Source organism: Sander vitreus, chromosome 11 (genome assembly GCF_031162955.1).
Source record: "Sander vitreus isolate 19-12246 chromosome 11, sanVit1, whole genome shotgun sequence".
Classification (NCBI taxonomy): Eukaryota; Metazoa; Chordata; class Actinopteri; order Perciformes; family Percidae; genus Sander; species Sander vitreus.
Genome location: NC_135865.1, coordinates 5,066,569 through 5,079,413, shown reverse-complemented (window position 1 = coordinate 5,079,413; position 12,845 = coordinate 5,066,569). Strand labels below are relative to the sequence as shown.

Sequence of the window (12,845 nt, the reverse complement as noted above, 5' to 3'; positions counted from 1 at the left end):
AAGAAAGAAAGAAAAAACAACATTCAATAACTATATTTTAAAAGTAATGTAATACACCATGGTTACACTGTAGTAGCAGTACTGAGGGGAAACCACTTGATAAAGGAACATGGCTCAAAGGTGGGCGGTCTTTACTTCACTGAAGGCAAAGAAAACGGCACAAACAAAACCATACAAAACTACACTTCACACGACTGAATCAGAGGAGCCACTGGCCTGACTGGCGAGTTTGATTATGCACTCAACTCGAAAGATCGAAGTCAAACTTGAGTCCCATCACTTTAAGCTGAAAACACGGATCTTTTATTTCACCGCTAGAGTCAGCGCTCTCTAAGCTCTGTGTCGCCCTGCATGGCAGTGTCTGTTTAAATAGGCACAGTTGGCATATCAGGCTAGCTACATTGTCGAAGAGCCACTTACATAGGTTCATCTGTGACCATCTGCTTACTCTTTTGTTTCCAAACGCGCCGTGTCCCGAGACATACTTTACATCGGTTATAGAGAAGGCCAGCCCCAAGACCACTTTAAGCGCCAGCAATACTTGTGACAAAAACAAACAAAAGAGAAAGGAGGACATTCTTTTTTGTGATAGGCTCACTCCATCATATACCAACACAGGCGGATACATACCACACACACGCACTGTACACATACACACACTCATGCACGCATCATTATGTGAAGTTGCACATATCTAAGCAGGTTCCCCTCATTCATAAGTGCTCTGACAGAACCACATACCCAGATAGAGTCAACTGTTACAGCATATCCCTATCTATTGTTTCTTTTTTTTCTTTTCTTTTGGAAAACGGACAAAAAACCAAATTACTCTGCCAATCGTCAGTTCCACAGCCTAAAACTGATCTGTTTTCAATCAATGTGCCTGATACTTTTTTTCTTCACAATGATTTTGTTGTAATTTTACATCATACAAAGTGTTGTATTGAAACCCCTAGCTTCTATACGAAATATATCCGTTGTGTGCATATATTTTTCATGGATCTGCAGCCAGGGAAGCCGCCTCATACAAGGGGTCCCATGAGCAAAAGTCAAGGGGATCTAGCAAATCTTCTGGGACTTTTCCCCTCATTCGGAAATGAGTGCTTGGTCAACAACAGAAAAAAAAGAAAAAGAAAAAAAATACAGGTGTCTTTTTTTCAGCCTGTTCTTTCGTTTGGATTTTTTTCTTCCTTTTTTTTTTCAATTTGAAAAAAAAAAAAAAAAAACTTAAATCGTGAAGTGAACGGAGGGCGGAGCGTACATATGTGATTCAGAGAGGAGGCGTGGGCCCTGGGTCATGTGCTGGTTAGGGGTGGGGGCGTGGGGGTCAAGGATGGTCCTCCCCTTTTTCACTCGTTGTTGCTGCTGCTCTCCAGGTCCTTACACTGAATGTCCCCTCCGCTGTATTCTGTTCCAGGCAGCTGAACGCCGTACTTGTCCACACACCAGCAGATGCCCCGTTTGCGGCCGCGAGATGGCTTGCACTGTGGGCCAAAAAAAAAAAAACAAGATTATAGTGTTGATGAAAAAAGGGACAAGGGTTAGGAAAGGTGGTGAGGGTAAAGGGTTGGTAACACCAGAAAGTGGCACAGCACAATGTATTTGCACGTCTTTGCAAAATAGGCTAGATCCATATTTGGAAGGCTTTCTTAGTGCAAAGTACAAAAGACTTTTCTGAAGCAAACCCACCTGCTTACGCTTGAAGAATCCTTTTCTGTCACAGTTGGGAAGATACAAAGACAGAGCCATTACACGAGAAGTGTCCTTCATTCCCTGAATGATCCCATCTAGTTTTCTCCTGCATGGACCCTTTAGGGAAAGACAGTGCAGGGTTACAAAGGCTGTTCAAAGGTATTATAAATTAAGTATATTAAGATCTAGCGATGAAGGTGTAGTTTGCATTGGTAGATGCTACCAGTAGGAGTCACCAAAGTCAGAAATGTTCAAATTCTACACTTAGTGGCTTTATAATGACACAGAGAAAAACTAACGTTTAAAAACTTACAAATTCAGGCTCATGCTTGTCAATGGGCATAGGGGAGTAGTCCAAGGGGTTGCCCATGAGGCGCTGCTTGCCGAGCTTCCTCTTCTGCTCCTTGCGCAGCGCGTGAACTTTTTTACTGTTCACAATGTCTTTTGGAAGGAGTGGCACTTTAGCTGGTTGCAGCTCCTCTGTAATCTCTGTGGTTAGGGTGTCCTCATGCTCTCGAGACTCATGATCTGCAGCGGAGCAAATCAAACATGGTAACAATTAATGTCACTTTTTTTTTTTTAAAGCAAGCTGCAGCTTCACACTAATGCATTGACATCTTTATATGTGTATGATTAAGTTCTTAATTGGCAATGTGTGACAGATTATTTGCAATACAATCAAACAATGTGAGAAAGTGTTTGGTAGTGATGGCCAAATGAAGCTTCATGAAGCATTTTCCTAATCTTCTGAGCTCACTAGATAGCGATCTCGGTTCAACAAAGGGTTGTAAGCACACTGAACTGCCATTTCTCAAGCCTTTTTCTTTAAATCAAGATTGCCATCTAGTGTGGTCAACAAATAAAACTAATAGTTCATGAAGCTTCATTTGGACATAACTAATGTTTGGCGCTGGCTGTCAAGTTGTGCCTGCCGCCTGCTGAAAATTAAGAGAAGTGTGAATGGATTTTATAGCAACAACATTGACAAATTATTATCATATAAAGTTGATATGAACAGGTTAGCAAACAATTGCCTCTTAACACACTCAACGGACATTAGCATTCACTTGAAGTCATGTTTCTGTCCGTGCAGCTTATGTTCCTAAGTCCAACATTCACTGTCGTTTTAGCTCTGTTTTAGTCTCCACCAACTCCTGAGAGAAATATCTGGCTCTTTAGCCGACAAATGCTCAACTACAGTATGTTCACCAGTTAGTTGCCAACTTTGTCTGACTGCCATTTGGTGCAGGGCAGGTAGTGTACAGTGGGATTATCAGAGCTTTTTTGCTAGAAGCAGCTGTCTGCTGCAGCTGGAATTGAGAATGATGAAAGCCGTGTGACTGAAACAAAACAGTAAAGTTGTCAATGAGCTAAAATATGCTAAAATGCTTTGCAGAGCCGAGAGGATGTATACAGTTGTTGATAGTTCAACCCTTTTCACCGTACTCTACATTTGATACATTGTTCATGTAACAATACTGATTAGCAGCTTTAAAAGCAAGTTCACAAACTTAGTTCATACAGTTCATTTGATATGACATTTAGAATGGTCTTGGAGATAGTTCTCGTGTCTAGATATAGTTAACTGCAAGATAGAGGACAGAGCAAAATTGAAGTCTAAAGTTTGGTTCCATTTTTGGTCAAATAGTAATTGACAAGACAAAGACTAATTGCACCTGGGTATCAATGGAAATGGTTTACACCAAACTCCCTGTTAAAAAGTCTTAAATCTGTATAGAAGTCTCGGAAAATGGAACTGTTTCTTTTTAGACTAGTACTTTCTATGTAGGACTTTGGCCATGTTTGTTTATTTAATCTCCAGCATTATTTCATGATGAAACTAGTTTTCAAATTGTATTTGAACGTAAAATTCAGGAAAGGGATATCATTAAAGGGTAATGTATGATCTAAATACAGTTACCATAGACCTATAATTAAGTATTACAACGAACCAGTAAAATGTAGATCTGATTTATATAAGCAATGTATCACAGTCACTGAAAAAAGAACTTGCTATCTGCATAAATCATATGTGAAGTTCTGCAGCTTTTTAATCCGTACCACATAAGAAATAGTATACAAGGTGCTTTTCCCGGGGTTTGTGCCACCAACTGTTGCTTGCCATTTGTGTATACAGGAGGGGAGGCTGCTGGGAGATCTGATCAACAGCTGATGAACTCTTGACAGCTAACACAGGAGTTAAACTCCCACCAACCCCACCTTCCAACCCCCTTACTCTCTGATTTCTAATGCTAAAACATCCCTTCATGGAAGTCCAGTTGGAGCTGATCTGCATTCATGAAAACAAGACATTTATTTTAATGTCCTTAATATATCAGTGAGACATGTTGGTCTTAAAAGTTAGTTGAGGTCACACATAAATACATACAGACACCAGGCAGCACCAGACGTCTACAACTTGGGAAAACTGCATCACATGTTGCATGGCTGCCTGCACAGTGCCTGGAAAATCTGCTAACATGTTATCTGAACTGCTAAACTTCAACAGCGACGTGTCCCACATTAAACTCCTAACTCAAATGTCAAGCGGAGGAAAATCCAGTTGCTCTGTGGACTCGTATAAATGCTTGTACATTTCTGTCACATTTTATCCGCTTCTTAGACGTAATTTCAGCTCCCCAAGGGGGTACTACAGTCTCTTGATAGGATGTTCACAGGTTGAGGTCCTTTATCCTTAACCTACCCCCACCCCCTTTCCTCTCCTATGTTTGGGGGCTCAGCCTTTTAAGCCTGGACCCCCAGCCAGAGGTTCTTTGAGGCCACAGAAAGAAGCCATCAGCTCCCCCCCCCACCCCCTTGGCTTAACTGTACCATAAGTACAGAGTTATTGTGGGGACTTTGCCAACTGGCCAAAGCGATGGTGCCAGTGGATGACCCTGGTTATATTTATCTGACAAGGAAACCCGCCGTGGTGCGCAGGGCCAGAAGCACTGAACCAGAGAGGAATGTTGGCTGCGCACTATAGGCCAACTGCTGCTGAAAAACAAATCAACTTCCATACTTGTATATGGACAAGAGAGAATAGGCTGGAAAATATGTTTTAACAAGTTGCCATAATGTCGCTGACTGGCCTGGTAGTGCACAGCCACCGTGGAGAAAGGCACTGAAATGGAACAAGGACACAAGATCCGAGAAACTGATGTTCAAAGAGCCTGACACAGCAGGAGCGTCTGGAGTCTCTGGGAGGGGATGGAGGGGGCAGGGTGATTACCAGAATTGCACTGCCGTCTCTTTGAAATTAATCTCACAACTCATGACTTGGCAGGCATTGGTTTGTGTTTAGATATGTCCTTGTGTCTCCCCGCTCAGACTACGAGGCTTTCACTCGCTATAAATAAATACGTCAAACAAGCATTCGTATGTGACCACTGTGGAAAAACTCCTTGTTTCTGCTGTACAGTCCAATAATTTCTATGGGCGCTTGATTAAAATGCCACATATTTGGCAACGAAATACGCCGTCAAAAATAAGGGCTGTGTTTTTGTTTTGTTTTTCAACGTGCATTCTTGTTTAATGTGTAATCTCATTTGAGCATATAAATGGCCAGACTAAGAGAGGTCTGAGCAGTGGCACGTCAATTATATCTACCTTATAAATCAGTCAGTCTGACAAAATGTCTCTTTAGAGAATGGTGTTAGAAACATAGGATAGAAAGGGTTTTTTGATCTGCATTTTAAATTGGATAGCCTTCGTGAAGACAATGGTGTCTGACTTCTTTTCTCCTCAACAAACAACATCACCAAACTCATCTTTTCTGAAGTGGGCTCTTTGGCCACAAAAACTCAGTTTTTCCATGCTCAGGGTACCCAGCTTGTAAAGGAGGCTTAGAGGGTCCGTGTTTAACTCTTGAAACTCAGCCAAGATGCTGGCCAGGAGCCAAGTGAGCCAAGTCATGTGCAGCTCTTCCATTCAGCTGAGCCCAAAGCTGTGCCGCTATCTCTCTCTCCCTGTGCTCGAGCTAAAGATTTCATTAGGACGAGAGGGGCAGAGTAGCCAAAGGAGGTGCACCTGATACTTCTCTGTTTAAAAATTAACATCTGCACACAATTATGCTTCATGAATATCCCAAGTTTCTTACGGGGCAACAGTCCAAGCAAGAAAGATAAGCTACCCCGTCTTTGGATTTTTTTTGTCCTCTCCTCTGGATCTTTAAGACTACAACAAAGCCATTTAGATTGTGAAAAAAAAGCCAGGACAATAGATTCTCCCACCTTTCATTGGATTTTCCAGCATTACAGCACATTGGCTATGTCCTGCCTTTGATTAAGTGTGTCTCGGCGCTGCATCTGAAATTACATCTTTACAAGATGTAAGAGAGTAGTGAATAGAGCTGCTGTTTAATCTCAACAGGGGGTAGGACAAGATAATGTAGGGATAAATGAGCCTGAGGGCCTGTGTCATATAAAGCACAACGGTAGTAAACCATCCTTCAGCCTCAGACTGCCTCCGCTACTTAATATTTGAAAGCAATGCCATGGCCTGATAACCCTACAGTTTCTAGAGCAGAAAGGGAGGTGTGAACTAGAGGATGGATACCCGACCCGGACAGCTATTTAGAAATGATGTTCGGATCGGTCTCGGTCACATCAGCGCGTAAGGCATTGAACATTTTAAATTTAAAACAGCTTATTACGTAGGTAGCAAATGGGCCTGTTTCACTTGATGCAAAGGTTCGTTTTTTTGATTAAAATAAATTTAAAACATTACCCTAACATCCGTCTTCCTGTGTGCGGAAATTTGTTTATGTAGCTGTGACAACGAAACACGTGAATATTAGGCTACATGTACATGTGCCATTAGTATGAGAAAAAAATGAGATTTTAACTGTGTCGGGCTCGGATATAAATATCTTAATGCCTGTCGGGCTCGGGTTGGGTTCGGTTACTGCTCTGTCGGACGCGGGCCAGGCTCGGACAGAAAAATGCGGTCCGATCCGCGCTCTAGTGTGAACAAACCAGAGATGTGTGTGCTGCAGCAAAAAAGTTAGGTCCTGATAACCAAAGGAATATAGGTCATAGAAGCTTTTTTAAACTTGCAGCAAAGTTGCCGCTGCTAGAACTCTAAGGGGGCATAAGGGGCACGCTCCCTCCTCTTTTACGGCAGCTATTTGCACAATTTGTCAAGCAATTTAATAATATGTGCCTAAAAATCTGTAAACCATTTATGCTAGTTGCCAAGGAAAAACCTGCATGGGATTATCATGAAGTGAACGTGTCTGTGAAGTTGAGACTCGTGGGTACACATATAACCCATTTTTTATACAGATATCTGGAGGTGAGAGGTCAAGGGACCCCTTTGAAAATGGCCATGCCAGTTTTTCCCTCGCCAAAATGTAGCCTAACTTACCAATACCCAGCTTCACTCTAGCTTTAAAACAGAGCTCGCTACAGCCTCTGAAAGGTAGTAAAGGCCCCCAAAAAACATTTGGGGCTTTTGAGAAAACATTTGTTATCTACCCCAGCTCTGCCACTGAGGGTAAGTATCACTGGTGTAAATCGTCATGGCATGGATGACCAGTGACGGATAAGATACACCCTCTGCACATGACTTGACAGCAGTGCACAAGGCCTGGTTACATGAGAAGACCGAGAGACTGACAGAAAAAGGCTCCATTCCAAAGCAATTGAAGCAGTGAGAAAATATCAAATGTTCTGTCCTTGATTTGTATGTTTGAGCACCCCCAAGTGTTTGGGAATTCAGTTTTTGACCCTTATGTCCTGTTGTTTCCGTGGAATTTCCGTTGTTCGACCCTCTGCATGGTCTCAGTCAGCTTCTGAAAATGCAGGAAATACCTCTTCCCCATGGTATTGTGAACACAGTATATGTTCATTGCGATCAAAAAGTTTCCTGCTTTTCTGAATGCACAGTATAAATAGCAAGAAGAACAATTCAAGGATTATAGATCACAAAACAGGACTTATGAGAGGATGCAAAATCCTTCCAAGAGGGAAATGCTGCTGTAGGTAAGCAAACTTTCTGACCTGTTTACAGCTTACAGCAGTGCAAATACAGGCTCGAGTCATCAGACTGAGGCGCATGGCTCTTCTACTGTACATTCCTAATTCTGGTCTGAGGTCCTCATCCTACATCAGAGTTTGGGTTTTCCAACAAGCCACATGGACGGACGCAACCTCTTTTTGGGTCACCATCACCACAACACAATTGCTGGGTGTGACGATGTTCTAATTCCCCAGTGGCTGAAGCAGCTATTTTGGCCAGATTCGAGCACTCCTGGATGTACTGTACAAAGCTGATCTCCAAGCAGCATTAAAACGAAACATCACAGTGGGCGAACAACTAACTTCAACATAAATTATTAATGTGGGGTTTGCAATAACGTTTTTTTTTATAACAGAAAGTTATACCTCCGCCAAGGAGGTTATATTTTTGGTTTGTTTGTCTGTCTGTCAGCGGGACTATGGAAAAACTACCACCCAATTTCCATGGAACTTGGTGAAAGGGTGTAGCATGGCCCAATGAAGAACCTGTTAAATTTCGGAGTGGATCCGGATCATGCGCCGGATACAAAAATGATCTTTCATTTTCGTTAACATTGTGAGATAGAGCATGGCCTTGGCGGAGGTCTGCGCTCCCTGAGTGCCCTTCTATGCTTCGAAGTCATCAAAACTACAGTATAATACCTTCTTGGACAGGGATCAACAAAAGCTTCACCACCAACATTCAACACCAACATTTTAGAGAATTCCCCAGAGTGTCTTTTGCTTTCCAAATCCTGAGAAACCCAAGAGGCCTAATTTTGGTCCATTCTCGTCCAATGCTAGCTTGAACCAGGTGTTGGAGGTGAGATTACAGTACACAGGTTAGATGTAAACAGGTGTGACATCATTTTAAAGCCCAGCATGAGGCCGTCCCTGCCTTTATTGAATCACATGCGTAGAAAAGCATAGAAAACTTACAGTGAGTGCTGATATGTTTCCCAGCTGTTGCCACCAGCAGGCTAGGTGTCAGTGACCAATAAGCTGTACAAATACCACCGTAAAGTTTTACGGGGAGAAATCATGCATGTGTGCCAAAAAGGTAATGTGCTTGCCAGCGACAGCTTAAGTGCTTTAGACTGTCCCTATGATCATGCTGCGCCTCAAAACGCCATGTGCAGACAAAAGCGGTTCCACATCAATAGTATCAATGTCACATATAAGAAACCGAGGTTCTCTAGATTTTCTTGGCATCACATTTTCCACGAAATGTGTGCTTTTCTTTCTTGAAGTCCTCGTGATATCTTGACAAAATGGCCTTTCGAAAAGTTCTCCCTAGCACCTGCAACAGATCAGTTGCAGCATGCTAAGCTTTCACTGCACTGTCTCAGATATTCAAGGTGAGACGGATGGAAAGCCACATACAGTCTTTCCTTTCGCATGAGCCCGTCATGAAGTTGTCAGGCAGCTGGGGCCACACGTGACCAGGGCTATATCTGACGTGGCATGTCCGCATGAGCACGCAACATTTACAGCAGACAGAGTACGGTGGCTGGGTTTCATTAGACGAATTGTACAGTCAGAGAGAATCAACGTTTTACCACTTGCTTTGGTTTCTCAGCTACGACCCAATAACCAGCTGTGTCAGTGAGGCTGCTGGCATGGAAAAAACAGATGGCGATTCTCAACGTTGAATAGCTTTTAAAAAGTATGTGATGACAAGTAATTCTGTACGGTGCTTAGATGTGACAGGGCAGTGTGACCATCAGAAGTCTGCAGTTGCTTGACTTACTCATGAGTTTAAATACACTAACTCCAAAACTGTCTGGCAACAAGTTAAAACTGCATCTACACATTTAAAGAGCCAAGACAAATGTAAAGTATTAAAGTTGTCAGTAAAGGCACCAGGTTTCCTGTTGCTATGCTAATAAGGGGCATAGTATTTCTGTGCCGAGTATTCTGGATTTGGAACCACTCCCTAATCATCTTTTGCTACTTGGCAAAAAGCAATCTGTTAAAACATAAGGCCCTTTCAGAAGCATGAAAGACGAGGGGCCTGCTGCTATGAAGTCATATCTGTTGGCAAGCTTTGCAGGGTCTAATTCACTCGTAGGGGGCTAACAAAATCTGAGTACCCCCACAGCACATACCACCTCCTGTGCCTTACAATCCAAGCAACCCCTGGGATCACAGTGCAAGAGCAAAACGTGAATTAATGCACCGCTGGGACACGGACCTTGATGGCCAGGTTTTTTTTTTTTTTGTTTTTTTACATGAGCAGTTAAGGGTGGGGGTGGGGGGGCAAAGATTCCTCTCTCCCATTGTTTGGCTGCCCCAGTCAATATTTAGTAGGCTGCAGACACTTGAGCTCCTCCTCCTTGTGTTTGGCTTGCTCAGCTGGTACAGCACACAGACAGCTGCAACCCCACACCACAGGAAACCAGAAGCTCACCTCACCAGTACCCGTTGGCGGAGCTGTTTGACAGAAGGCCCTTCAGAGGAAAGAGAGCGCCAGAGGCATTCTGCTGAATCACTGCGTTGTGACTGAGCGCCCATGCAATGAATGCACTGCCAGAGGCAAAAGATGCTCTGATTACCTCTTCTGTGGGCCAACAAAGAAGTCAGGTTGTGTGTGTGTGTGTGTGTGTGTGTGTGTGTGTGTGTGTGTGTGTGTGTGTGTGTGTGTGTGTGTGTGTGTGTGTGTGTGTGTGTGTGTGTATGTAAAGCCAGAGTGAGACAAACAGCCTGAGGTGTCATCATTCACAACAATCACACACAATGCACATCCAGACACCCACACAGCCCCGCCCAAGTAGGCTACACACACACACACACACACACACACACACACACACACACACACACACACAGATAACTGTGAGCCTACCTTGACTCCGTTTCAGTTTGTGATCAATGTTTTGCAAAATATGATTTGCTGAGTGTTTGTTCAAACAATGGCATTCATAGACCAACACAAGGACAGGTGATCTGCCCACTGGGTGCAGATAGCCTAATGACTGTCAACAGCCAAAACGAGTGGCAGCCGATTTTATAGAATGAAGCGTGGAGCCAAAGTCTTTGTGGTTACTTATCTAGTTGTTGACACGCCACTAAAACTCTGAGTGACAGTGAACCTCTCTGCTACACCAAGAAATACCTTAAATCATTCAAGGCTATCGGCTCCACTCTCTTTCTCCCTCTGTCTGTCTGTCTCTTCGTATTTCTCTCTCTCTCTCTCTCTCTCTCTCTCTCTCTCTCTCTCTCTCTCTCTCTCTCTCAGATTTAGTGATAATCCGACTCTGATCACCACGCTCGGGGTAGCCTGCAGACCTAAAGGTGCCTCGTTCGTGGAGTGGCACCTCATTCCTTCCCATGTCGCCTATAGGCTACACTAGGCTTTTTTCCTTCACGTCTGGGTAGATTTCACGTGTCAAGGTGCGAATGATATTGGAAAGGCGAAAAATGAAAGACACGAAAGCTTAATGCGCTCTGGTGTGAGGATGGAAAAGAGTGAGCTTTGACAGACACTTGTTACACTAGTGGATATTAAAAGGGAGGCAAATTGCAGAATAAGCTCCACTTTAGAGGTTCCCACATATTTCCTCATAATATCCCTTATATAAATACACTTATGCATTTAGTGCTCAGACCCCTTTTCATAAAGTTTTTCACTCGTTTTTTTTGGCGTCAGGATAACAGCAGCGGGGAAACCTCTTAAAAGAAATGCGTTTAATAATTCGCCCTGCCTTAAAATGGAAATACTTTAAACTGCCTGGATCCTTACAGCCACATGGGTCTCGCAAGACCGCAATTTGACAGCAACTACTCCGCACCAGAGGCTCATCAGCCGGGACAAACCATGTGCGTTTATCGCAGCTGAGCGCCGAGCCGCCCGCGACAGATTACGCGGCACTGCGCACACAACCGAGCTGCTGGTTCACCTAGTGTTGTTAAGCTACTGCGAACATATATATGCCTACTGAGCAGCCTAACACAACACTGTCGTTACAGCTGGATGCTGAGCCTGCGAGACCCGAGGTGCGATTTGTGTTCCTACAAAGACCCGAGAGGAGAGGAGGAATAAGCTCCTGCAGCAAGTTAATCAGATGGCACCTCAAACCATCTGTCAAACACGCGCTCTGTCAGAGATCAGTGCGTGTTCTAGGCACTGTGTGTGTGTCATGGTGAGGGAAGGGAACCCCCTGGGGTCCGTGGATCAGGCACAACTATTATCAACAATGCAATTATATAATTATATCTACACAAAATGATATGATTTGTCACGAAAGATACTCGACTGTGGTTGTTTCTGTTCCCGTTAGACATTTCAACCCCGCAGCAGCGCACAGTGGATCCCCAGATGGGAAAAGAAATCACTGATCCGCAGAGAAGACAGAGGAGACCCTGCAGTCCGGGTCTAGATGAAATTAAACTTTTTTTTTTGTTCTTTTTTGTTTTTGTTTTTTTGCATCGATGCGGTTGGAAGTGCAGCCGCACACATTGTCAAGTGTTTAAATCCCCGAGCATGCAATTTGCATCGAGTCTGCCAGGCAGCCCGTGCGCGTCTTACCTAAGGGCGGGTGGACAGGTTTGTATCCTTTCTCGTTGGTGCACAGTCCCCTGCCGTGGAGCAGGGCGTGCAGGGGTTTCTCCTCCCCGCTCCTCGGCAGACAGCGGAGGCCCTGGGTGCACGTCCCGGTGTAAACGCCGCACGCCGCTCCCTCGGACAGGGCGCAGGTCAGGCAGCAGCCGCAGCCCGGCTCCTTGACCAGCTGGCAGCCGACCGGGACCGGAGGGCACATGGATAGCGCCTTCTGGTCACACGGCTCGCACGGCACGTATGAGCCCAAGCACCCGGACAGCCCCAAGATAAATGTCACCAAGAGGCAAAAACTCAGAAACATTGTTGGCGTTCTCTTCAGTTATAACATAAAGCTCAAATGCGAAGAGAGGAGGCGGGGGGGGGGTGGGGGGGAGGCGGGGGGTGGGGGGTGGGGGGGGAGTAGACTAATGAGCACAATGCCTCAGTCAGATAATCCGATTTCTTTTTTTCTTTAAAGCTAAAGCCAAGAGTCTTTATCCAAGAATGTTGCTATATGTGTAAAAAAAAACAAAAAAAAAAAAAAACATACAAAACAAAAAAGAATTAACGACAGGCTTTGCAGCGTGCACCCTGCAAAACGAGTTCAAATGAGT

At 44.1% G+C, this 12,845-nt stretch overlaps 1 protein-coding gene across 1 annotated transcript; it reads right to left on the bottom strand.

Moving 5' to 3' along the window:
- Positions 1-576: 576 nt before the first annotated feature.
- On the bottom strand, positions 577-12,610 carry igfbp5b (insulin-like growth factor binding protein 5b). The gene is made up of 4 exons (XM_078263175.1): positions 12,220-12,610; positions 2,006-2,220; positions 1,690-1,809; positions 577-1,484 (listed from the first exon to the last, which is right to left on the bottom strand). The coding sequence occupies exons 1-4, from the start codon at positions 12,551-12,553 to the stop codon at positions 1,350-1,352; spliced, it is 804 nt and encodes a 267-aa protein (XP_078119301.1). The 5' UTR covers positions 12,554-12,610; the 3' UTR covers positions 577-1,349.
- Between the last annotated feature and the right edge of the window lie 235 nt (positions 12,611-12,845).

Excerpts from the sequence above, each read along its gene's own strand:
- igfbp5b (XM_078263175.1), bottom strand. The coding sequence starts at position 12,553 with ATGTTTCTGAGTTTTTGCCTCTTGGTGACATTTATCTTGGGGCTGTCC. Across the intron at positions 1,810-2,005 it reads ACAAGCATGAGCCTGAATTT|GGTCCATGCAGGAGAAAACT; the intron begins GTAAGTTTTTAA and ends CTTTCCCTAAAG. Across the intron at positions 1,485-1,689 it reads GATTCTTCAAGCGTAAGCAG|TGCAAGCCATCTCGCGGCCG; the intron begins GTGGGTTTGCTT and ends TTTGGCCCACAG.